Source organism: Urocampus carinirostris, chromosome 2 (genome assembly GCF_059441175.1).
Source record: "Urocampus carinirostris isolate Australia breed hairy pipefish chromosome 2, RoL_Ucar_1.0, whole genome shotgun sequence".
Taxonomy (NCBI): Eukaryota; Metazoa; Chordata; class Actinopteri; order Syngnathiformes; family Syngnathidae; genus Urocampus; species Urocampus carinirostris.
In genome coordinates, this window is record NC_142350.1 from 4,823,615 (window position 1) to 4,851,448 (window position 27,834).

Sequence of the window (27,834 nt, forward strand, 5' to 3'; positions counted from 1 at the left end):
CCACATGAATCCCGCTTTTCTCCGCACGTTGCCAGAACGTGGCCAAGGAAGTGGCAGGGGACGGACGCACATACAGAGCGAGCACTGTGTTTGAAGGTTGACAGCGCCGTCTTGATTTAAGAGTAGAATTTGGTCGGCGAGGATTTGTATCGCAAGTCGTTTTGGAGACGGCCAGCTTCAAAGAGAGGTTTTGGTTACATGGCGGCCCCCAGGGTTCTTTACTTTGCCCACTTTTTTTCTTTATTGGTTTCCAGCCGTTTCAAAATATTTTTGACTTCTTTTCCATAACAAACAACATTTTATATTGAAATTTAACAAACTGTCACTGTTGAAAACATATCTAGATGAATATATCATTAGTATTATTTATTCAAATGTTTGCAAAAACTTTTGCCATTATTGCATTTTGGCAATGTTTACTTTTTGTGATCTTTTTTGCTATGTTAAATTGTTACATTTTTTTGTATTGTTTATGTGTGAGATTTTGCAATGTTTTCACCTATTGTTTTTTTTTTAGGGGTTTGGGAATGTTGGATAATATTTATTTTTAATTTTTTCAAGATTAATATTTTTCCACATTTTTCCAATGTTTATTGTATACATGTATACTGTACATGTATATTTTTTCTTCATTCCCTCCCTTTTTTTACAATATTATGCTTGTTATTATTCTGGGGTGGAATTTAGCAAACTTACATTTTTTTGTAATTTTGTTTTTGCATTTTTTGCAATGTCTACACGTATAAAAATTTTGGAGTGTTTGGAGTTTTACAGTTGTCGTTTTTTTCGTGTTTTTTAATTAATGAAAATAGTTAGAATGAAAATGACCAAAAATTTAGATACTTTTTTTTTCTCCACAACAGCAACAAAATTTAACAAATTCTTATTTTGCCAGGAAAAAAAACACACACTCCTGCACCATTCCTTATGAAAGAAAAATAAATGATGTGAAAGTCTTTGGCACTGAGAGATTAAAAACAATAATTAAAAGACAAAAACAGTTTTGCATTGTGACTATTTCCTTTAAATAAAAATTTTGAAGGCATTTAACCTAACATTAATCTCCTAACGTTATTTGTTTTTATTTTTTTATGTCTCAATACAGCACGGCGCAGTGGTTAGCGCGTGTGCGGCACAGTTCTAAGGTTGTGGGAACCTCCTGCGTGGGTTCAAATCCAGCTCCCGGCCTTACTGTGCGGAGTTTGTATGTTCTACCCGTGCTTGCGTGGGTTTCCTCCGGGCACTCCGGTTTCCTCCCACATTCCAAAGACATGCATTTCAGGTGAATTGGCCGGTTCAAATTGTCCCTAGGTGTGACTGAGCGAGTGAGTTGACTGTCCCCATGTGCCCCGCGGTGGCCGGCAACCAGTTCAGGGTGTCCCCTGCCCACTGCCCGATGATTGCTGGGATGGGCTCCACAACCCCCGCGACCCTACTGAGGATAAGCGGTGCAGCTGATGAGATGAGATGAGGATTAAAAAAGAAGGGGTTTAGTGTCAGATTCAAACAAATACATCAGAAACAGATAAGTAATCATTGGGAGCCATGCTTTAATCATGAAAATGTTAACAGTATAAAATTCGACGCATAAGGCTAATTATTTATTTTTGAGTGCATCAATTAAAAATCCCACCACATTTGCAGAAAATACCATTTACTATCTTATTTTTATATCTCTTATACTGATTACAATCATTGAAGCGACCAAAATGATCTGATTTAGCTATCTTTTTCTTATTATTAATAAACATGTTAAAATTGAATAAAATAATGCAAATGTGACTTAAATAAGATTTGGGGTAGGAAGTGTTCCTTTTTTTCTATCATAATATTTACTAACTGTAAAGTGTTGGGGAAAATAACGTGAAAAAAAGGAAGTTACATAGGAAAGAACGTGCGGGACATTTGGTGCCCCGCATGAGTTTAATTTGATGCCACTAAAAGTGTTTGCCCGTTTGGCAAAAACACACTGAGAGAAAAAAAACAGCTCACAATTTTGGGTGCTCACAACAAAACGTAAGCACCGCGTCCCCGAACTGTCGCCATTTCGCCTCCCACATGGTGTGAACACATTTAGGGGGGTGTGGGATCACTTTCATCAATGCATTCATATATACAGTATACACACAAACATCAATGGAGGCCAGATGCACATGAAACAGAGAGCCCCTTTTTTTTAGCACCCGGCCCGGCATTCCTCTAGTACCCCCCTGCCCTACACACTATCCGCACACAAGCCGCAATTGAGGATGCAAATCAGGGAGGGGGCGGGAGTAAGTGGTCCGACATATTTCCTACTCGAGTGAACATGCCGCAAAAATCAACATGGGTGCATATACATATTTGTGTTATGTTATGGTCATACAATATCACCTCAAATTTGGCACCCAAAGACAGAGCTAGCGAGCTTGATACACACCGAGCAGCTGAAAAAAGCCTATAGCTGGAGTTGTTAAGAGCTGGTGTAAGCGGCTAACTTAAGCGGCTGGCTGGAGAAGCTAGTTAAAAGCTTTATTTACACAGAGCAGCTAATAATAGTGGCTACCGTTGAGCCCCAGCCTGCCACCAAGTAGTTAACGTGAGTGGATAGAGGATGAAACAGTGGAAGAAATGTCAAGCACGCCTGAATCACAGGATTCAGCTGTTGAAGGCGAGTGACACAGAACGACGAACCTGAAGCAGCCAACAATAGTGGCTAGAGGCAACCCATAGCCCAGAACCAAGTGGCTAGAGGATGGAACAGTGGGGAAGAAAAAAATCACCAGATACCTAAAACACTGGACTCGGCTGTGGAAGGCGATTGATCCTGAAGGACAAGTTTTTGTGTACAAGGATCAGCTATCAAATTTAGCTAACATTGAGCCATTGCGTGCAGCCAAGCAGGTAGCATGAGTGGCTAGAGAAGGAAACAGTGGGAAAAAAATGTCAAGGATGCCGTAATCACGGGATTCAGCTATGGAAGGCAAGTGACACTGAATGACGAAGACAGAGCAGCTAACAATAATAATAGCGGCTGACTAAGAGCCAGAGGCTGCAGCCAAATGGCTTACAGACGTGACTAGTGAAAGAAACAGTGAAAAAGTGGAAGTTGCCTGCATGGTTGGAATTTGCGACTATCACATGTGAGGATAGTGTTTTTTGCTTCGTATTCGAAATAAATTGTGTTTAATTCAAAAGGGGTTACATCTTTTTAGACCACAAAGGGTCACAATATAATACAAAGTATTCCTTTAAAAAAAAGACACAAATACAATCTATTATTGGCTAGTATTCCTGTAAGACTTCCTTTTTTTGGAGGCGCAATTCTACAGAGAACATCAAATATAATAACAGTGCCGTGCCAAAAAGCTGGCAAAGACGAAAAAGTGTGTGAGTGTTTGTGAGATCTGGCCTCAAACACAACATTCGACATAAGTTTGCCTTTCTTCCCAATCTCTGTCAATGTTGACTTTGCAAAATCTGGGCTAGAGTGAAGCATCCCGTGCTTACAAACTCACTCTCATATATATTTGGTCTCTCTACCTGTATTCTATACTCTCTCTGTTCCCAGTACAGGAAGTGAAAAGGGAAAAAAAAACAAAAAGTTAATTGCAGTGCTCGGTGTCCCGTCCCAAGTATTGGACCGAGCACGTGCACATGTGAAAACATCAGTCTATGTCCTCACAGTACACTCTCACGCGTAGAAACTCTCATTTTCTACATAGGACATTGATAATCCCACACTGATACAAAAAACTCACTTGCTAACAGCCATTGCACTCAAACACTCCCATAAATGTTCACACACATGCTGGTGCCGTTCATGCCCTCTCACATAAACAAACTCAAATTTTCATATGCTCCAGGAAACCCACTCACACATACCTAGATCCCAACTCTCTCTCACTGGGGCACACTCACATATGCTCATGTTTACTTTCCTTAATGCCAGCTACTCTCTCACAAATATTACAATGCACACTAGCACCCTCTCACATTTACTTTAATATCAAGCTAGCTCACAAACACATTTACCCTCTCACATTTTTGTACTTCAACGTCTAGCACACTCTCAAACACAAATTGCTAGCCCTCTCATACTCAAGAACTTTCTTGATAAAGGTAGGGTAAGCCCTTTGAAAACTTAAGCCTACAATCATGACTTTAAGCCAAGAGATGGCAGTAAGTCGTGTTTTGCGTTTATTTCTTAGACACACTCAAATAATTGCCTCTTTTTTCATCTTATGGGGGGTTTGTTCCGTCCCGAACAGGCCTGATAAAAGCAAAATAAAAGAAAAGCAGAAAGGGCAGTTGAAAATATAGGGTGAGGGCTCTTTGAACTCATTTGTCCATTATTAACACATCTTTAATCGAGGAAATCTTTAACTTTCCACTTTTCAAGAACACCTCAAACTACTCACCCCACCTTTAATACAAAGCAATGCCAAGCAGTATCTCTAACTCTCTAGCATTCTATTCAATGATGAGCACTCCCTCGGTGTACTTTTTAATGTTAACCACTCACACTTCAGATTCAGATCTACTTTATTGTCATTCTAGTACACGTGTATACAGAACGAAATGTCGATGCATCTGACCCCCACAGTTTCCTTGAATGTACAGATATAAATAAAGTTGTATTGTAATTGGCTACGTATAGTATTTTACCATAGTGCCGATAGTGCAAGAAGAGTAGCTAACCAGATGTGCAAAATGGGCAGTCAGGTTAACAAGTCAGGTACACAGTAACATTAACACTGTAACAATAACGCTGTAATTACCATAGTGCAGAGAGCAATGTGCAATGAGTGGCAAGCTATAAAAAACTGCCAGTAGTGCAAAAAGTCAGATTAGCAGCCGTTTAGATTTAAGTTAACTATATGTTAGATTGACCATTTAACAGTCTAATGGCCAGGGGGACTAGACTATTGCGGAGCCTGGTGGTCCTGCACCGCACACTGCAGAACCTCTTCCCAGAGGCTAGCAGAGTGAACAGTCCATGATGGGGGTGAGAGCACGCAAACATTCTTACATTTACTCTCTTCAATGTTTAGCACTGTCACACACAAGCACTATTTCATATTTACTCTTGAAATTCCTCTGCTTAACACGCAATCATATTCATACACAATAACTATGTCACATTTGGTGGGTTGGTGTATGAATCCCTTAACCACTAAGGACGTAGGGGCACCATTTCTTGTGGTGTGTCTTGGGCAAGTACAACCTGGTGGCACCCATCCCTCTTCAGGCCATCAAATGTTTCCACTCTACCTCAAATTGTACTTTTTTAAAAAACTCGGAATGGTCTTTTATCTAATAAACTGCATTTGATTAAATATGTTCGTGAAGTGCCAGTTTTAATGACAATTTGTTTTATGTTATCCGGCCTTTTTTTATTTACTCATCTTGGAATAACCTTCTAGAGTCTAGACAATTGTCAGTCATGTTGGGCATAGTCCAAAGTGAAAAGAAACAGTGCCCTCTAGCGGGAAGATGATCGAAACAAAGCAAGGACAAGAATGGGAAAGACATATTGGAGTTTTTTTACTATACAATATAACATTTGAAAGCCTTGGGGGAGCACTATCAATACACACACAAAGATAACACGCATTAAATTATTATTCAATCAAACAGCACATAGAAAAGGTTCAAAACTGAATAGGAGAAAAGTCACAATGAAAATGGCTGTGATGCAGCCGGGGGCTGTCATACTCGATCTTGACACAGGAAGGCGCCCCAACACCACCAGGAGACCTCGGGCTGGCCACAGCCGTTGCCGAGGGGGCTTTCACACCAGTCCCGCTTTCAGCCCTGAAGCGGGACGGCTGCAGGGTGGAGAAGGGAGGGAGGACGCAAGCATGTTGGAAGCATGCCGAAGATGAAGATGGCGGAACGGCGGTGGCGCCGAATCCGGCAGCGGCGGGATAATTAGGGGCGAGCTGGCAAACGTTAGCTTGGGCGTACACGTTAGCCCAAGGGTACGACGGGTAGGACGCCATGCCACCTGCACGCAAACACATGGCTTCGGTCCAAACGGCTCACCAGCAAACATTCAATTTGGCATCGTGGTCGGCAACCACCGGGCCACAGACCGATACCGGGTCATCTGGTACCGGTCCGCACAAAGGAAAAAGTTCCGTTATTTTTGGTGTATTATTGTTTTTAACTGCCACAACTACAAATACTCGGAATGTAAGACTGTGTGTTGGAGTTAAAAATCAGTGTAGTCCACACGGGCCTGTCGGACAGTGCAACTGGCACGTTGTAAGCGAGCAAAATTATATATTATATCCCTGTTTTAGCCACATCATTTGATATTTAATTTTGAAGGATTTCTGTTGTAGTATTTTTGCTGTTGACCCACAAATGGAAAATGGGGATAAAGTTATCACTAAAAAACACGTTTTTTTGTTGTTGTTTTTTTTTACGATTGTCATATTTTTACAAGTTTTGTTTGAAGGGCCATATTCAAAAGTCTGACAGGCCGCATGTGACCCACGGGCTGTAGTTTGCCCACTTCTAATTTAACTAAATGTCTGCGCTTATAGTCAATCAGGGTAGAAAATAGTCAATTTCATCCCAAAACAACATAACTAAGGGCTGCAACCAACCATTATTTTATTAACGGATGAATCAGTTCATTATTTTGAATCAGATATTATATTAAAATGTTTTTAATTTACTCCTATTTTTTTAAATATTTAAGTTTTGTACCAAAAATAGAGCATAAAACAATGAAATATCCAAGTGTTTGTCCAATAGTCATGTCAAATTTATTTGTATAGCACTTAAAGTTTGACATAAATCTGGAAAGGTTATCTTCTGTCTTACCTAAGGATGCACAATAACAGGTTTTCCTACCAATACCAGTAACTGATAAAATCCTGCGGGGCTAATCACATGAATATAGAGGTTTTTACAACCGTTTTTTGTGAAATGGGTAGTCTGTGCAGCCCTTTGAGACTTTTTGTGATTAAGGGCATCACAAATAAACATGACATGACTTGACTTAAGCACAACATGTCTAAAAAGACTGGACAGGCCACAATTACTTAATAAATTAAAAAACCAAGAATAAATACTACACACCTGCAAATATGCAAGATACATTTTTGATTGAGTGCAAAAAAAAGAAGCAACATTTGAGAAGCATGAGGGTACTTCTTCAGATCAAGAGGATGGTGAGCATTTTTAACGTTTTTATCCTTTTGCACATGTTTACTTTTTTGTTTTACCTGCACAGATACTGTAGAAGCTCTCCAATTGCCCTCCAATAATTGTATAAAGACAATAAAGGCCATTCATTCATTCAAGCATCAAAATACGAGGCGCCCTCTGCTGGACCAGAGTGCTCCTACAAGTTTGTGGCCGAACTGAGGGTAAGTCTCACAACAAAATGTGGTCAGATCAATTTGACGTTTTGGGTTAAACGTTACAATAGTGACCAGTTTTGCATGTCTGCCTCACAGTTCAGAGGTCTCTGGTTCAATTCCAGTTACCAGCCTCCTTTTGTGGAGTTTGCATGTCCTCCCCGAGCTCCCCCCGGGCACTTCAGTTTCCACCCAAATTCCCAAAACATGGCTGGGATGGGCCCAGCACCCCAGTGACCCTCGTCAGCGCAAGCGTTTACAAAAACGAATTCATGCGATTTAAGTGTCATGTTACAAAGACATCGAAATGTTCCACATGACTACAGTGGATTGACGCTCATTATTTTGATTATTGTTGTTATTAACATTCATGTTATAATTGTTTTTTATTATTTTTGTTGTTATTTAAAAAAAATGTTTAGTGCCAGCCGGGCCGTGAAAATATTATCAGACAGAAAAAGTAGCGGACCACTGACCTAGCTTACAGGGGTACATCTTTGTAAGAACACCTCTAAACAAGAATTTTGATATACAGGTTTTTGGAAGAAAAATCCAGGTCATGAGCATTCACAGAGGCTACTACTAGAGACTGATCGCAGTGGATCAGCATTCCAGTTTGCACATGCGGAATACTCTAGACAAAAATAAAATAAAAATTGTACTCTAAAGAAATGTGTGTACGTTCATTTAAAGTTACAGTAACTTTAATTTTAGGTGTACAGTACAGTTTCTCGATCTCATACCCGTCAACCTCAGCCAATTACTCCCCTTAATAATGGTTGCAATTCCTTTCATTAAGCTATAATAAATCTTACAAACACAATGCGGCACCCATTTACTTACAGCAAGGCAGGCTATGCATACTACCATGACAATATTATCAATCTACCAGTGACCGTGACTATCCGGATTAGGGCCAAAATGGGCAATACAAAATCGGTCTGTTTCTATTTTATCCTGTATAAACATTGTTATACTGTGTACACAATTTGAAATGATCCAAAAACGTTTAAAATACAGGGAAAATGTATAAGTTGACAGCTATGAGATTTCAGTCACCTTTCCTTGCAAACGCTCCTCCTTCAACCACACCAAGCGCACACCTTCATTACAGTGACTGCCTCCAGGGAAAGAGCTCATAATAAATTCACATTTTATTTCGCTAATATCTTATCTTATTACTGTATTTGAATTTGTTTTAGCGATTAGAATTATGTGTTTTAAAAGCTATTTAGGGTTTACTCAGATGCTTCTAGAAGGACAAGAACGGGCTATTTAGTTTAATTATTTTATATCAAGAAGATTTGCTCGTTACACAAGCAATTCCAGTTACGAGCACGATCCTGGAACGAGTTAGGTTTGTATGATGAGGAGCCACTTTATTCGAAAAGTGAAATGGCCCACAACACCGAAATGTTTCCATCATATCTTTTCAGTACAAAAAACTCAGCAAAAATGACTGACTATGGTCAACTCACCAGAGTGGGGGGTCTGCAGCAGGATCTGCCCACCGCCCTGAGACGGAACGTAGGCAGAGTTCCCAAAGGTGAAGTAGGAAGCGGTGTCTGGGTTAGGGGCCAGAAAGGCCATGCGGGGGGGCATCGGGCCGGGGTTCTGCGGTGCGTGTCCCCCCGGGTACGAGTTCTGCAGCTGGTAAGAAGGGGGGGCGGCAGGGATGGCTGGATGTGCAGACGACGTCAACGAGTCCAGCTTGTCGCCCACGTCAAATAGAGAACTGTACACCAAAAAAAAAAAAAATATATATATATATATATATATATTTATATATATATATATATATATATATTGTTTACCTAAGAATATTTATTCAGTTGTTGTTTTTCAGCATGTTTCGTTGATGTTTCATGTGCAAAATAAGACCAATACAGCGCAACCATGTCAGCTTCTATTGTATCAGTAATTTCTCGTTCCTGGAAGAATTCGACTCGACGACGCCTAATGAATCGAAAGTTGTGGATGCCTATTTGTTGGTTATCATGCTGATGGGAGCGTTGCAGTTTCTTAACTGGTTGCTTGTTGGGCCGTTACCCTCAACAGCTTTTCCTCTGGCATTATTCAGTGTTTGGGATCCTTCATTCTTGCAGTGTGTCTTCGTATCCAGATCAACCCGCAGAACAAAGGAGACGTCAATCTTAACAAAAAGGGCCTTTGCTGACTTTCTCTTCGCGCACACTGTCGTGCATGTCGTCATTATGAACTTCATTGGCTAAAGTTCTAGTAATAGATGAGGACAAGTGGAAGGTGAAAAGGAAGATTCCTGGCATCTACAGACAATTGCCTTCATTAATTCCACATTTGCGGTTTCTTACAGATCTTGATTGAATTTTTTTTGTGCTCTAATTATTTGACGTCCCACTTGCACTCAGGCAAAAAAATAAAATGGCCACTTCAATGTCTGCAAAGACCAGCCGGCAGAGATGGGAAGCTGCGTCGTTGCTGTCATGGACTTTTTGGTCAATTTGACATATTACCGGTTTTGTTTTGTTTTTATGTTCACTATATTGTGTGTATTGTTACCCTATGCAGAATCTACTGCAGCCTGGTCATCCTGGAAGAAGGATTACCACTTGTGAGGCCCATGGTCAAGGTTTCTTATTTTACTCATATTAAGCTTTTTCTAGCCAGAATTTTGGTTTCAGATCAGGTGATGGTGTAATTGTGGCCTGTATAGTCCTTTGAGACATTTTGTGAATGAGGGCAAGACAAATAGATGTGACTTGACTTGATTACAGTGTTAATGGTGGTCTGTGCAGTGCTTTTAGACCTTTTGTAATTAGGGGCAATACAAAAAAAAACATGACTTGACATTATTTTTTTTAAATAATTTGGGGGTATTAATGAAAATAATTTACATATTAATAATTATTTTTTGATAGATTATTTTCCAAAATGTATTTTGAGGTTAATTAAATATATTTTTTTCATTCCTGTGTTCAGTTGCTGTATTTTTGAACATCTATATGTAATGTACATTTTAATATCATTACAGAATTGTATATTGTATTTTTTCATATAATTTTGGAAATTAAAATAATTTACATATTCATACTTATTTTTAGATACAATATTGCCTCCAATTTGATCTTGAAAGTAATAAAATAGATTTAACATTTTCTCTTTTTTTCCATTCAGTGCTCAGTTGGCACGTTTTATTTATTTGTAATGTGCAACATAAAAAAAACTTAACTACATTGAAAACACTTTTGAATTCATAATTTTGTATACCAATTATTTTTTTAATTATGTATTATGTATGTATACATCAAATTTGCTACAATTTTTTCAGTTAAAAATAATTCCTATTTCAATCTTAATTTATTTTAAGTATTTATTTGATTGTTTTAATAAACAAAAGAATTGTGAATACATCAATGTGTTTTCAAAAAGAAAATCAAATATTAATTAATTTGTTGACTTAATTATAAAAACACATTTTCGTTGTATGCGTAGTAAGATCAACATTCTCAGAGGCAGTAAAACATTATGAATAAAAATCATTTTTCTTCCAAATTGTCTGGTGATTATGATAAAAATCTGTATGTAAAATCACTCTTACCAACATATTATAATTACATAAAAATGAATTCTTGATTGGATTTCACCAATATTTGATAGTAATTTAGAAAAAGGACATGCAAAAAGAATTGATATTTATAATGAATGTTCTTTTTTTGGACAATTTACGATGAACTAAAAGGAGAACAGAACATTTCATTTAAACAATTACCGTGCATATGTCAGTGTTTGTATCAGGAACTGTTGGCATTTCTCTTCAAATATTTGCAGTTTTTGTATGAAATATTTTCATTCGAGTGCTGAGGTGTACTAATAAAGTGTCGAGTGAATGCACTCCTTCAGGGTGTGTGCTGACCTGCCGTCCGTCGCCAGGGGGTGTCCCAAAGCGGCTCCGTCTTCCACAAAGAGAGGAGGCGGTGGCGGGGCCGATAAAAGGGGGGCGTTGAGGTTGTAGGCGTAGGGGAGGCTGGCTCTCCTCAGGGGGGGAGGGCTGAGCATGGGGCGGGGTTGGAAGTCTGCCGGCTCCCTCACTTCAGGTTGACCTTGGAGATGAAAGGCACCAGAGTCCACTATTAGCATGTTGTGTAAGACAGAAATACCTACTCGTTGGAATGCAAAAGGAAGAAAACCTGGACTGCCGGCCAACAGTTGCTTGAAGGACGGCAGGTTGTGTGTGGAAAAAGCAGACACAGGTGGCAATGGCTCCAACATTGGCATCATTGTGCCGAAGATATTAGACAAAGCTGGCGCCACCTTGCTGGAAAGCAACCAAGGAGGTCATACAATCAAGTGCAGTCCCTGTCAATCTAATCACGCCATTGCTAACCTGGTGGCGACAGTGGCCATTTTGGGCAGCTTTGGGGGACGGGCGGGGCTCCACCTGCTGCGCTGTTCAGCTTTAGAGGAAACTAAGCGCTCTGCTTTGCGCCACTTGGCTCGCCGGTTCTGAAACCACACCTGACACCACAAAACATGAAATAATTCAAAACCGAAAACAAGGACGAGGTGGAAGGAATAGGACAGATATCAGATGAGCGGATGTGACAAAAGCCGAACACCAAAAAGAAAATAGTAGACTATATAATGAAGAAAGGCAAGAAAAACAAAAAATAGGGCTGCAGGATTAACCAAAATTTAATCGATATTGAAATGTCACGTAAAGTGTGTAATAAATCAAGGATTCATTATTTGTTATTTGAGTGAAGGAGAGTTTTGCCAACCAGAAATGTCACAGTTCAGGTTTTTACAGCGCCTGTCAGTCAGAGGCAAGTGTGTGATAGGTGGGCGTGACCCTCTGTGTGTGCGACTGTTATAGGCTGGTGTATGCGGTCAGTCAAACCGCAGGGGTGGACGCCACTAAAAAAATGCGATGGTTAGAAGCTTTAGCTGCTCCTTACATTGAAAAGAAATTCATGAATTTAATCGGACTCTCAAGGGAAGTCAAATGAGCGTAAAGAAATAGCAATCACCAGCAGGTGCTCCGTGGAGTGTTATAGCGTCCGGGAATCGACTGAGGCGGCATCTGGACAGAAAGCAATAGCGAGGCTGCAAGTCTGGCCTACTGCTATGGCTAGGCTAACTACCCTCACAAGCCACCCTTGCTGAGCATGGCTAGTCCCCAATGCAAGATCTGCTACCTATTAAATGGATGACCTCAAGCTATGACTCGACACTAGTGTGTAAATCGCTATCTTACTCTGAAAAAGAGAAGCCCTCCAATTTTGTTGTACTTTTGTATAATAAGAATAAAAACAATTTCTTCAACTGCAATTTTGTATTCTGTTTTTTTGTTGATCTAGAGAAATGAAATGAAATGATCTGCATTTATTTAGCGCTTTTCAAGTCAATGACTTCCCAAAGCGCTTTACATTGTGCTTCACATTTCCCAATAGCGGCCGTGATCTGTGCAGCCATGTAAGGCGTTAACCAGCTTATTGGGGGTTCAGTGTCTTACCCAAGGATACTTCGGCATGTAACACGGACAAGCCGGGATTCGAACTGGGATCCCTTAATCCTAAAACGATCGCTCTACCTCCTGAGCTACTGCTGCCCCTAGAGTTGTTATTTTGTTACAGTTGTATACACTCAGTCGATATTGACATCATCTCGAGGTGTATTCGACCCCTTGTACCTACTAGGTACTTACATCGATTGAGGAATCAATATGTAGAGAATGGTCAGCATGTAGCAATCCTAACAAAGATCCCCAGAAGAGGGCGCTTTTTTTCTTAAAGTTAAAGCATGTTATAATGATTGAATACTCACAAAAATATAACTAGCACAGAAAATGCACTTTTATTTTAAAATCGAAAAGCGCAATGAAATTGCATACTGGTATGAGAAACCACAATTAGATTTCTTTCCACAATTTATCAGCCCTCGATGAGACGATATAAGACTAGACAAGAAAATACTTGATCTTAAGATCAGGACAGGAGAAGGAGAGGCTTGGACTATACTGGAGAAGAGGGACAGCCAGAATGACGCCAAAACGATAAAAATGACAGGGAAGAGAGGTAAAAAAAAACACTAAAACAAACGGACTACACTAGCACGGAGGAGGCAAAGACCAGAACAGCAGACAAAAAAACAACAGACAATTAAAAGATTAGACCAGCAGAGAAAAGACCAGATCATGATATCCCGACAGAAGAAGGACAGGCCTATATTGGAGAAAACGGAAAGGCAGAACAACACAAAAAAAGAAATAGACCAGCTCAGGAAACTAAGTAAAAAAATTAAAAAAAGACTTAAGTGACACCTAATCTTATACTCTGAACAGGAGTAGATAAGGACAGGAGTGCACCAGAGTAGAGGGAGAGCCAGAACGACACCAAAATATAAACAAACAAAACAAGGACAACACCAGGAGGTTAAAAACCAGAAAGCATAAAAAAGTAAGAGGCCATACAAAGACTAGACAAAAGAAGACCAGATCTTATATCCTGGACAGGACTCTCCCAGAGATATAGTACAGCCAAACTGAAACACACAAAGAATACGCCAGACCGGGAAAATAAGCAGGTCCTACGCAAGGCTGTATCAGATAAGAAAGGAGCAAAGACGGTACAAGGATAGAACAAACAAGACTGGCAGATAAAGACAAGGCTGAAAATGTGCGGAATTGTACTAAACAAGCCAGCCATGGACAAGACTATAACAGGACTGGATCAAGTGGAGCTCCTAAGTCATAAGGATACTTTTTGAGGGCAGAAAAACGGAGACAAACTCACCATAATCCTTTGCGGTGTGACGCCGACCGAGGCCGCGATGCCTTTCCTTTTCTCGGCATCGGGATAGTGGTCATCTTGGAACAAGGCCTCCAGGTGCTCCAACTGGTCTAAGAAGCAGACAAAAGAAAACGTAGCGAAAAACTGATGACCTGTGTAATATTGATCTCACCTGTGCTGTAAAGTGTCCTGGTCTTCTTCTTGGGGGGCAGCGGCGCCAGGCAGGCGTCTACAGTGTCTGGCTCCAGTAAGTTTGTGGCCCGTCCCCGACCTCGACTGCTGGTGCGAATTGAGCGTCGGTGCCCATAGACCTGATTGATCTTGATGAGGACACGGGAAAAATATGTAGGACTTAGTGTTTTTTGAAGCTTTGTCATGTGTGACTTAGTTCACCTGCAGCGGTTCCAGGCCATGCCGGGATGACGTCTTTGGTAACAAGGGACTAGGCGGCCTTTTAGGGACGCGTTGGACGGGGCCAGGTTTTGGGGACAGGTCCAACAGGGTTATTGGAGCAGGGGGATCGTAGAGACCCAAACCATCGCAGACAAAGTCGATAGGCTCAGCCAGGTCACGGGTTTTTAGAAGTCTAATGTGAGACGAGCTCTTCTCAGGGATGCCCATTTGAGTTTTGTCCACTCCAACATCGTTGGTCGACTCCCCGGTTGGAGTTTCTTCACTTTTGTTCTGCTCACGACTCTCCCTGTGTTCATTGTTGACATTTTTGCCGTCCTCTCTTTCACCCTGACCGATTTCATCTTTCTTTCTTCCTTCTCCATCCTTTACCTCCTTGTATTCCGTTGTTTTCTTGCTCTCCTTGGCATCTTTTAATTCCAGCTCCTCACAGAAGAGGTTCTGAGACTCTGGAATTCAAAAAGTGCCAAGGAACACAGCATAAATGTGTGGTATCCAGGGTGCACGGCAGAAAAAGGGAGAACCTTACAGTCACCAACACAGCCTAGGAAATTATGGCCTGCTCTCTGACCAGTCTTGAGGACATTGACAATCAACAATGTCGTTGCACCATTTTCATTGCACTATTTTCTACAGCTTAGACCAGTCTAAGGCCCTACCTTGCAAATTTTCCCCATTAATCCTAATATTCTTATTTATCCTATTTTTTTTCATTTAAGTCTATGATTCCATGTTTCTCTTAGTGTGCCCCATCCAACCTTGTTGCAATCAATGTTCACTATGTTGTCATTAATGACAATAAAGACTTCTACTCCATTCCTAATAAGTGGTAAATTAAAGTGAATGAAAACAAAGGTTTTGCCTGTACAAACAACAACTAAAACTCAGATTATTACATAGAGTTCACATTCTTGATTAAATGAATCTATTTTAATTAAATAAAAATGTGCACTAAATATAGAATTTAGGCTAAATCTGGTCGATTTTAGACTTGATTTAGTCCCAAAAGAGACGTCTAAATTGGGCTGACCATATTTAGTCAAAAAATAGTCACTGTTGCTTTTTAAATCAGCTAATGTGGTACAAAAATAATTTACAATTGTTTAATCAAGTATCAATTTAGTCCAAATAGTTGTTGAAAATTGTGGGGGATCAATCAAATAAAAATTAAAAAAATGATGGCCACCACAAAAGTCACATGACCCTCGGAAGCCTCTATAACAAATATATCATTTTAAGGAAAAAAATATGATCAAACGTTTTTTACTTTTTAACGTGTTTTAGCAACAATACCTTAACCCACAACAAACTGGTTGAAATATGTCTGAAAAACGTCAAAAAGAGGGCAAGTTGCAGTCAATACGATGTATTTATTTTGTTGAAAAGTTATTCTACATTAAAATATATTTATAACTATATATAAGACTTGAGAGTAAATAATTAAAAAATACATATAAAACTTTTAAAATATGTTTTTAACCATGTTTATTATTATCATTATCATTATTATTTGGTTGAAATGTGTTAGGTAAAGTCAAATATGACAGACAGTAAACATTTTTTAACAAAAAACAATCATCATCAAACGTTTTTAGATGCTTTTGGCCAAATGTACAACAATAGTACTTCCACCAGGCACAAACTGGCTAGAAAGTCTAAGTCTAAAAACATAAAAAGTACGACACTTTGCTGTCCATAAGGTGAATTTAAATTTGATTGAAAAATGATTTGGTAAAATCAAATATGACATGAAAGTAAATGCATTTTTGAGAAAAAAAAAAAATTAAATGTTTTTTATTTTTTTATTTAAAGGTGGTATAACTTAAAAAAGAAATCTAATTTCTGATGCCATCTTTAGGCTGAAATCATCATTGCAGCCTTTGTCAACCTCCTTTTGAGGCGTGTGCAAGTATGTGAAATTCTTAGATGCGCTCCAACAAACTCTTCCTTTTTCATCTTTTTGGGGGTGTGGGTTGACAGTCCTTTTCTTACTCTCACCATTTTCTTCATTGATTAAAAGAAAAATGAGCACGTGCAAGAAATCCTCTTCTCCCCACACACCCCGCCTCCTTTCATCCAGTGTAATGCACTTCATGGCCAGAACACCGAGAGTAAAACAAAAAACATTCAGTTAAAAAAAAGGTTGAATTAGGGTAAAAAGACATTAACTATCATACCAATGTTGAATTTACTAATTAAAAAAAAAAAATCATAGGTCGAAAAATAAGTCTTTCATTTACACAGTGGACTCGAAATCAAGTCCGCTGATATGTTTGACTGGCTTCAAGCCACCAGGCTGTGCTTAGTGGCACTAGCCCTTGCTCGCACCAGACAACACAGTGCCAGTTAGTGGTCAAATATTACACACTGGGGCTTCAATAGAGGAAAACAATTCTATCTATCTATCTACTTAGGTCATATCCCTCAAGAGGGGTGACCGACAGCAAGACAATCACATCCAAAAAAACATGGAAAATAATAAAAAAAATTAAAAAGTAGCAAAAAAACACACATATTTTTTTTGGGGACCATGGCCAACCCAAATGCCCAAACATCCAAACAAGTTAAGCACCTCGGCACCCAAGTTGGTCATGCTTTCGTCCCCCCAGATGAAACGGGACACAAGAAAGCGGCCATGTCACTCGGGTCAGGGTGACAACACACTCTTCTGTTCAACAGCAGGGCCCGACAACTTTCGCTCGTTTACCCCTACCATACATACCTATCATATAGGTGCCCTGCCCATCCCTTAGAACGCGTCTAAACATCCCACTATCCTTTCACATCACCTCTCCATTCATTCCTATCACCATCAAGAGCTCTAGCTTCCACTACATTTAGAGCTCTTTCCTCCAGTGCACTCATAACACCATCCATCCACGTCAACCGCGGCCTTCCTCTTGGTCTTCTTCCATTTACTTGTGCTCTGTAGATCCTCTTCAACATTCGCTCCTCATCCATCCTCTCCATGTGTCCAAACCAACAGAGTACTCTCTTATCCACACGCTTGCTCAGTTCCACTACTACTCCAGTTCTGTCTCTGACAATTTCATTTCTCAATCTATCTAATCGTGTCACTCCTAACATACTCCTCAAACACTTAATCTCAAAAACATTTAATTTCCTTCTCAAATCTGCGTTCAGGCTCCAAGTTTCTGCACCATACAACACAGTCGGCAGAATCACACTCTCATACAGTCCCCTCCTAACATTCATACTCATAATCTTGTTGCTCATCACTCACCTCAGAGCACCCATAAGCTTGCTTGCTTGATTCACTCTGTGCAATACCTTGAACTCCATTCCAACTGCAGCCACATCACAACCCAAGTACCTAAAGCTTCAAAAAAACAATTCTACTTCAACTTTTTTAAGGCCACCTCAAACGACGCATGCCAACTTTAACCATGTTCAATACTATCATACTCCCACCTGGTACAAACTAGTATAAAAGACGTCTAAAAATTGTCAAAAGACTTAAAGTATTGTATTTATTTGGTTGGAAAAAAAGATATAACTAATAGTAAAACGTTAAAAAAACGTATATTATGCTTTTTATTACAATAATACTTCCACCCAGCACAACCTGGTTGAAAAGACGTCGAAAAGTAGGCAGGTTTGCCGTCCGTGGTTGGAAAAAACTCAGGTGACCCTTGGAAGCCTTTACTATGAATGCAATTGAACAAGTTTACCAGTTCTTTATTGAAAATGGTTCACTATCGTGTCAAAGTTGTTCACATAAAATTAGTTTAAAAATCATTAGCTCAGGCCGCTTAGGAGCAGCCAAGTAGCGTTTAAGAAAACTTGTTTTGTGACCTTCCTTTGGGTTGATTAGACCCTTGGACGAAAGTAATTAAAGTGGTCAAATTAATGTGGCTAATGAGTGTCCCCAGCGTCCACCAGACTCTTAATTATGTGCTAGCTGGTTCAAATTCGTTTCAATAAAAGGTCGGTCGATTTAATTAGCCACTTCTTCTTGTTGGGATATAAGCAAAAAAATGAAACTTTTGATGGGGCAAATTTGTTAAGTAACCAATGAAAATGAATTCCAAGCTAATAATACCAATAAATGAAGCAATAAGTGATAATTAGAGGCGATTTACCAAATTGTTGGCTCCCGTCTTCGTCCATGTCTTTTTCGTAGGCATTCGAGTCCAACTTGGCTGACTGATTTGATTGGCTGCCTAATTGGAAAGGGGTGCGGCTGAGCCTTGTAGCCAATCAGGGAAGAGAATGCGGCGCAGGTGATAATAACGTCTTAATAATTATTTTTTTACGATTAGAACAGTGGGGGGAAAGTGTTTAATTAAGTGTAGGACGGTGTGTGATGTTGTTAATGGATGCGTTGCTAATTACTAAGCAAACATCATAATTAGACGATTAAACGCCGGGCTCATCACGCTGATTTCCTAATGAGGTATTGGGACATGTAGTTCTTAAATATGGCCGGGAGGTGGTGTCATGGAGACGCTCAATTATGCACAGCGTGCTGATACATATTTGTAATTATGTCACGAATATGATAAAATGTGCGCTTGGATTTCACTCCAGTTTGTTAAATGCAGAGTGAAATGAACCCCGATGCCACATGGTGACTGATAATAGACATTTTTTATTCAGGGCCATTGCCAGACATGAGTCTCAGGCGGGGGCATGTCAAATGCACAGGGGGCCACAACTTTTATTACCCCCAACATTTTTCTTCACAGTACTGTTTCCAGTGTTTTACAGGAATGTGTTTCACGATTATCTTTTTTGTATTTTGTAGTTTATGTGTTGTTGCACTAAAATATTTTTAATAGACATTTGAATGTGTCAGGTAGGGATTCTAATTTAAAGTTGCTTGAAATAAAAAAAAGTTTAAATGAGTTACGACAGAATGAAAAATAAATGTTGTTATAATTCACTAGAGTAATGGATTTGTTTTTTAAATCATCAATTTATTTCTCGATGAATATGGCAGTTTTAGTAAAATACTGAACAATGGGACCCCCCCAAAACCTGTATTTTTTTCAGCTTGTTTTTCATCGTTCGTTTTCTTTTTTCCTAGCTTTTGAATTAATTTTTCTTTCTTTTTTGCTTTTTTCCTCTTTTTATAATTTTTCTCTGCTAGCTTCCTTCTCCCTTTTTCTCTGTAGTTCCTTTTCCCCCTTTTATTCGTTTGTTCCTTTTTTCCTTGCTGTTCACTTTTTTTTCTTGCTTTATTTTTTCACCTTTTTTTCAAGCTTTCTCTTTGTTTGCTTTTCCCCTTTTTCTTTTTTCTGCTAGCTTTCCTCTTACTTTTTCTTTTGTCTTCCTTTTATTGTTTTATTCCCTGGCTGTGTACTTACTTTTTTTCTTGATTTATTATTGTTTTCTTTTCTTTTGTCTTTTTTTCTCTCTCATTTATTTTTTTCTTCTTCTGTTTGCCTTTTTTCCAGACTGCTCTTACCACTACATCCAGTTTTCTTTGGGATTTAACTGCTATTTTATTGTCCTTCCAGATGGGTTTAAGTCTGGCGAGTGCGGCTGTACAGGTAGTTTGAGCTATCCTGGGAATGATTTCTGGTTCTGACCCCTCTTCTGATGTGACAGATCCAATATATTTAAACTTGGTGACAGGTTCTAGGTTTGTGGCGATAACTAGGGATTGTTGGTCATTACTATTGTTTTTTTTCTGTGCTGATTTCCATCCAATACTGGCTTGATGCTTTGTTCAGGTGATTGACCAGATCTCCAAGTTCCAGTTCGTCTCCTGCCACCTGTCAATATCATCAATATCATGGACCTTCATGTTGCTCTAGACCAGGGGTGTCAAACTAATTTTAACTCGGGGGCCACACGATAGAACAAAACTTCTGTCGGGGGGCCGGAGTAGTATGTTAAAGAGAAAGAAAAAGAGAGATAAAGAAATTAGAGAAAGAGGAGGGAAAAGGAGAGAGGGCGGGACAAAGAAAGAGAGAGAGGGAGAGAGCGTGAGAAACAAACGAGATAAAAAGAGAAGTCGTAAGAGAGGGGAATAGAAAGGGAGCGGAATAAAGAAATCCAAAGAGAAATAGAAAGACAGAAGGAGAGAAAAGAGAAAAGAAAGCGCGAAGGGTAGGAAGATAGAAAGAGAAAAGTGAGGAAATGAAAAAAGGAAGTTAGAGCAAAATGAGTTAAAAAGACACATAGAAAGAGACAAAGTGCAACAAAGGAAGAGAAAAAGAGAGACACAAAGAGTGAAAGAGACAGAGACAGAGAGTGGGAGATAAGGGGTGGAAAACAGGCTGAGAGAGAGAGAAAGAAATACAGGTACAGTGTCTTTGTTCGAGGCTTCTTTCTTTGGCAACATCAAGTTGACACATTTCAACCTGCAGTTTGGTTTTCTCTTGCGCTGCTCTGAGTGTTGTCTCGGGGCCAGAGTCAATCCCTTAGCGGGCCTGATTTGGACAGTCTGTTTGACACCTGTGCTCTAGACCCTAGTGCACATGGGTCAAATTCCCGGCCCGCGGGCCACGTCCGGCCCGCCGTGAGATCATATCCGGCCCGCAAGACCATTTTACATTATTGTTAATCATGGCATCAGGCACCCTGTTCTCAGAATGTTGTGACGTTTTTACAAAAAAAAGTTTGCATCTGGTTTTGAAACCTATATGTATGAAAAAAAAGGGTCAAAATAAGTTTAACCGATCTTGAGTAATTTCACTCCTTATAAATACCATGGCCCGTTCTCCATCTTGTTCATAATTTGACAAGTATTTCTGTTTAGATACACGCAAAGCCAAACCAAGATTGAGTTACAAAGCAGTACTTTTCAGAAAATATAAGGCACGTTTTCACTACGATTCACCTACGTCAAGGTGCCACACAAAAAAAAACTCGTTTTGGCTGTACAACGCTAAAGAATCCTTTATATAAAAGATCACTATATAATTTGTGTTCAGTGTTCAGATACTTTTTGATGAATCCAAGGAACAAATTGTAAATATGCCAAAACACCGGAAAAGAACTTAGTTATTTGATTTTTTGGTTTGAACAAATTTATTAGATAGATAGATAGATAGATACTTTATTCATCCCCGTAGGGAAATTCACATTTCCAGCAGCATCCCTGAGCTGAGAACAGTACAATAATAAAGCCAAAAGAATACAATATACAAATACCCAGTGTGACGTGCAAATGCCCACTGTAGCGTGTTATATAGAGTAACTAAATAGTGCTTCACCGAATACATATTGCAGTAAGATTCGGTAATATCCAATGTAGGTGGTGTGGTTTAATGTGGGCCTTTACTCTGCCGGGTGGAGTTAAAGAGCCTCATGGCATGAGGAAGAAAAGATCTCTTCAGTCTGTCCGTAGTACAAGACAGTGACAGCAGTCTGTCGCTGAAACTGCTCTTCTGTCTGGAGATAATGCTGTGTAGTGGATGCGATGGATTGTCCATGATTGACACTAATAACAGAAAACAATCATGACAATCTCAACAGCAATTAAGCACATTCACAATATTATATTCCAATATGACGTTTTTAACAGCAAACACAATGTGAGGTTTGAACAACCCTTCTCGAAAATCTTATTAGCAATTAAGCATATTCACAATTTCATTATATAACATCGGGTGAGTGGGAAGGATGGGTGGAGCTTTGCAAAAAGTGCCAGCACTCCCTCCCATCTCTCGTCCTACGCCGTCTGCGCACATCAGGCTCCCTGTTCTCAGAATGTTGTGACGTTTTTACAAAATAAATGCTTGCATCTGGTTTTGAAACCTATATGTATGAAAAAAGAGTCAAAATGAGTTTAACCGATCTTGAGTAATTGCAAGAAAGAGACAAGTTTAAAGTGGTATGTTTGTTGATTTTGGGACACGGGCTCTGGCATTATTCTCTTTTAATAATTTTTACCAGCTCTGTGGCCATGGGGGTAGTGCGGCCGCCCCGAGATTAGGAGGTCGCTGGTTCAAGCCTCGGCCGGGTCATACCTAAGACTTATAACATTGGTACTCATTGCCTCCCTGCTTGGCATTAGGGGTTGGAATTGGGGGTTTGGTCACCTAATGACTCCCAACACAGCAGCAGTTGGATTGAGCGAGGGGGCTGGGAATCCCCTCCTCTGTGTCAATCTCCCAGAAAGAGTCAGGAATGTGTTCTTGACTCTAGCCACTCTCCCACTAGGGGGATATGGCTGGTGTATATATATATAATAATTTTTATCAAATCATCAAAAATAAATGTGCTGAAGACTAAGCTTTAGTCTGGGGCGCGGGTTTAACGATTTAGTAAATTTGTCTCATAATATATGGTGTGGCTCTTTCCCAAAATAAAATTAATATATTTTGCTTTTATGGCTCATTGAGCCCTGACCCCTGCTATATACTATATATATACTATACCCTTTTCGCCGCGCTGAAAACATGCTGTTAAGATTGTCGAGAAAAATTGTTCAAACCTCACATTGTTTATTTGCTGTTAATAGTGTCAATAAAATTGTTCAAATAAAAATAAACAGTGTCCAGCTGCGATCAGAGCAAATGATCAAATCAGAGTCACAAGAGCAAAGAAAACGGAATGATTACAATTGTTATTTCTGAAAAATACATGTTTTATGTATATTTCCACGTTTTGTAGCATTTTCATATTTCTACTTTTGACAGGAGATATATTAAGGAGAGCAAAATCTTTTGGGATATTTAAGTTTTTTCTTAATATATACATAGACATAGGAGCAAAGGAATTTAAATGTTATTTTAATGTTAAGGTGTTTAAGTTAAGTTCTAAGTTGTATAATTTAACAAGCTATTTTTATTTAGAGCAAAATAATAAATACTGTATAAGTGATTTAAGGTTTAAATTTAATATTCTTGTCTGTTTTTAATTCATATTTATGTTCCAAAAACATTAAGTTTAAGTGTGTTCAATAAATGTTTATCCTGGTTGGCCCGCGACCTTAAGTGTGTTTTGAATTTTGGCCCCTTGTGCAATTGAGTTTGACATCCCTGCTCTAGAGCTTCAGCCATGATCCTCTCCAGGGAAGATGTTGAATAAAGTTGGGAGAGAAAATGCAGCCTTGTCTCACACTGACCGTGGTTCGAAAACACGCTCAAATGGTACCAATGTTCAGTACCGAGTGTTGGCATTGGCATCAGTTGTTCAAAAATATTTTTTCTAAACAAAGGGAAATAAACTATAATAGTTACAGTGATTGTAACTAGTCAGCGAAAGATTTCTTTAAAACCATGGAAAATGTAATTTAAGAAAACAAAATGGAACAAAGACTAAAAATAGGTCTTATTAGGTTAACCGAGGGCAGCCGACGGCGCAGTGGTTAGCGCGTGTGCGGCACAGTTCTGAGGTCATGAGATTGAACCTTCCTGTGCGGAGTTTGCATGTTCTCCCAGTGCTTGCGTGGGTTTCCTCCAGGCACTTCGGTTTCCTCCCATATTCCAAAAACTTGCATGTCAGGTTAATTGGCCGATCCAAATTGTCCCTAGGTGTGGATGAGCGAGTGAGTTGTCTGTCTCTGTGTGCCCTGCAACTGTCTGGCAACCAGTTCAGGGTGTCCCCTGCCCACTGCCCGAGGATGGCTGGGATGGGCTCCAGCACCCCCACGACCATAATGTGGATTAACGGTGCAGATAATGGATGGATGGAGGTTGACCAGAAGTCGAAAAATAAAAGGGGCGTGGTCTTCTTAACAGGTAAAGAAAATAACAAAAAATGGAACTCAACAAGAAATAGTCATTATCATTGGGCACTCATTGACAGGAATCACGCAGGAAGTGAAAATGGTGAAATCTATTTGCACAAAATCCTTCAATTGAAATCACTGTGAAAGAAGAACTTAAAAATAAAAAATAAAAAAAACAGGAGGTGAAACCAGACAATATAATTGACACCAACAGGAAGTGACTTTTAGTAAATGAAAACAGGCAGACGTTTTTTCTCTTTTTTATTTAAGCCAATCAGGTCTTTTATTTGTAACAGAGAGGCAGATTAGTGAGAGGGCCACAGTGTCCCGTGGAGGACCCTGGGGGGTCAGGCCGGGGCCCCCCCATTGAGCACTCACGCAGCCAATGAACCCGAGAAACTATGCCTTAAAAAAATGTAAATGTATCAAAAAACAGGAATGAGAACAGCAAACGTAGAAGTCGACACTCGCTCTCACACACACGCTCGCTCTCACACATAGTTTAGAAAAAAGGTGGGAACATCGTCCCTGCCGGGGCAAGAGAGACATTCATATGTGAGCAAGCTTACACGCACATCACAGTCGTGCACGATATTGAAACTCTGAGAGAACCAAGTGACGCGCAGGAAACGCTCTCACGCATACTTGTGTAAAGATGGGGTGAGGTGCTCGTACTCAATATGCTCTTCATTTTTTTTCGCACGTGTGTGAGCACATCTCTCACACTCTGGTTATGCTGTAGTTGCAATAAGCAGACTTGTGTTTAACTCACATATTCCTCCTAAACATTTGCTCTTTCGGTAACACATATATTTCTTTCACATCATTCTTTTGAAAATATTTTACACACATATACAGCACATACATTTTACTGTATAACAATTTTCTCTCTCACATACCTGTTACGCACTCCCTCACATTTTTTTTTAAATAATACGCATTTTCCTCTCTCTCTAGCAAACATTTATCCTTTTCACTCTCCCACAAACAACCCTCACTCAAACCAACCCACCTGGCCTATCACACACACACACACAAACACACACACACATTTCTCTCACAATTCGCCCATAAATCTCTCGCTCTCAGCAACATTTGAAAAGTTCAACAACAAAAAACTATACATATTTTTGCTCACACTTCAGCCCAAATTGTTCTCATACACACGCACATCTTGCTTTCTCTGGCACACTTCTCAAACCTATACAATTCAGTCTCATACATTTTTCTTATCTTGCTCTCGCACAAAACACCTTACTCAACCACTATTGGAGACAATTTAAATACAATGAAACTTTTTTTTGTTCTCACATTCACACACACCTCATTTTCTCACACACTTCCCAAACATATCAAACTCATTCTCAGACATTTTCATTTTGCTTTCCTAGCAGGACACCTCACTCGGCCTCCCTCTCACACTAATTTCTCTCACACTTCTATAACCCTGGAACACATTTTAAAATACCGCAACAACATTAAGCTGAAATGTTCTGACCACACACACATCTTGCTTTCTCTGGCACACTTCTCAAACACATCAAAGTCACTCTCACACATTTTTCTTCCTTTTGCTCTTCCACTCAACCCCACTCAACACATTACACCTATACAAAAAAACGATGTATTCGTCTAACATTCACAAAAATCACTTTCACACATAGGTTAGCATATATTTATCTCACGCACAAGCGCAAGAATAAGCTATTCTCGCACAAACGCCAGTGAACCAAAGGTCACCCGTATGTGGAAGAGCGTGAGAACTGTTAGTAGGAGGTTCACCCCCTCTCACACACACACTCACACTAATATTTTGACTCCCATGCATGTTCTTTTTATCTACAGCACTGAGTATAAGAAGCTACGAGCCCAGTTGCACTGGCGTGGTTACAATCTCTTAGATAGAAGCAAAAAAGAACAACAACTTACCCCTCCCTTACTTATTCCTCCCCCCTCTTTTGTGCAGGTAAATGAGAGTCATGCAATTGCGACAGAAGGGTGGCCAGGTGCACACCGAGCAGCAACTGATGCTGAAAACTGACAGACCAAAAAAATGGAGTGATTCATCATCCATATTGGACTACACGTGTTTATGTATGTGAGGAAAATGTTGAGAGAGGAAGTTAACACAAGTATTGGGACAAGCATAGACAGGAAGTGGGAAATTAACCAAAGTATTGGGACAGCTGTAGAAAGGGAGTAGGGATTTAACAAATTGGGAGTCCTATACACAGGAGGTATCGGGACACCTATAGACAGGAGGTATGAAATTATGAAAATTATTGGGTCACCTAAGGACTAGAAGTAAGGAATTAAACATATCGGGACATTAATAGACAGGAAGTAGGAAACCAATAAAAATATTAGGTCACCTATAGCCAGGAAGTGGGGAATTTACAAAAATATCAGGACACCTATAGACAGGAAGCGGAAAACTTAAAAAGTATTGGGACACCTTTAGACAGAAAGTGGGTCATGAACACAAGTAATGGGACACCTTAAGACAGGAAGTAGGAAATTAATAAAAGTATCGGCAAACCTATTGTCCAAATAGGACCAAAATATTGGGACAGAAAGTTTATTGAGAAAATAATGGGACATATGGACGGCAAAAATAATGGCAAAATAAAAATAATAGATTGAAAAAATAACAGGAAATGGGTACTGATTTTTTTTTTTAAATAAATCAAAAATAAAATATATATTTTTTCAAGCATTAAAGAAATGGGACAGGAAGTTGTTTGTGACCTAACAATGAAAAAATAAAGAAATAAAATTAAAAAATAATGGGACAAGAAGTTGTTCATGGTTGTGCGAGTCCGAGTGTGTGTGAGAGAGACGAGATTGCGTCTCATCTAAAGATATGAGTGACAAATAATCAGAAAAGAAAAATGTTCATGCAGGTGATTAATGATGCCCAAAAATGGACACTGCGGATATTTACATATAAACTTTTGTTTTGTTGGTTTTAAACAGCTAAATACACATCCTCGTTTATTGTCATCAATACAGAATGAATATTATTATTATTATCATAATTCAACTTTCCGGGCCAAAAGATATATTCTGGATTATTACTATCCGTCTTTGTACAGCAAACAAAAGGGCGGGACGTGCCGCGTTCCGATTGGTCGAGAGTGGACAAGTAACCGATCGGATTCTCGTTTGTTTTTGGGTGATTTTTTTTCTTACAAAATAATCATACGTAACGCAACATGAGAATATTAATAACATTTTTTAAAAAGCGTGTTTTTTTTCTTTTTCAGGTTTTTTTTTCCAATATTTTTTCCCTGTTGTCTCCTTTTTCCACTCTTTCGTTGAAAAGAAAGTTCAGAGTCTGCGAAAAACAAAAACAAAAAAAAGGCGCTCTCGGCGGACGAGAGGGGGCGGGGTTACATTTGGCGTGGGCGTGGCCTCAGGCGTAAAACTCCTCCTGCTTGTCCGGCTTCTGGTAGGTGACGGTCGCCTGTTTGGGCTCCTCCAAAGTGTAACTTCCCTCGTCTTTTTTCTTCATGCGGTAAACTAGAAGCATCACCAGGAAGGCGGCGAAGAGGGCACCCACTACACCACCCACGATGACCGCTGGAAAAAAAATAAAGCAAAAAGAGTGGGGGGTTGTTTATGTTAGAATTTGCATCGCCTCAAAATAAGT

At 39.5% G+C, this 27,834-nt stretch overlaps 2 protein-coding genes and 1 pseudogene across 3 annotated transcripts in view; 1 reads left to right on the forward strand and 2 right to left on the reverse strand.

The window, feature by feature from the left end:
* Positions 1 to 5,510: 5,510 nt before the first annotated feature.
* Positions 5,511 to 18,753, reverse strand: nobox (NOBOX oogenesis homeobox). Its single transcript, XM_088327760.1, is given in 9 exon segments — positions 5,511 to 5,989; positions 8,834 to 9,090; positions 11,248 to 11,434; positions 11,522 to 11,649; positions 11,719 to 11,849; positions 14,126 to 14,232; positions 14,295 to 14,442; positions 14,507 to 14,982; positions 18,637 to 18,753. Coding segments are annotated over 9 exon segments (1,818 nt in total). The 5' UTR covers positions 18,665 to 18,753; the 3' UTR covers positions 5,511 to 5,633.
* LOC148370742 (dolichyl-diphosphooligosaccharide--protein glycosyltransferase subunit DAD1 pseudogene) lies at positions 9,252 to 9,586 on the forward strand (annotated as a pseudogene).
* Positions 18,754 to 24,426: 5,673 nt separating the features above from the next.
* sdc3 (syndecan 3) overlaps positions 24,427 to 27,834 on the reverse strand; it is a 68,221-nt gene continuing 64,813 nt past the window's right edge. For both annotated transcript variants that reach the window (XM_088328477.1, XM_088328478.1), the window contains exon 5: positions 24,427 to 27,764. In XM_088328477.1, the coding sequence (XP_088184603.1) occupies positions 27,598 to 27,764 (167 nt within the window). In that variant the 3' untranslated portion in view covers positions 24,427 to 27,597. The remainder of the gene's footprint in view (positions 27,765 to 27,834) is intronic.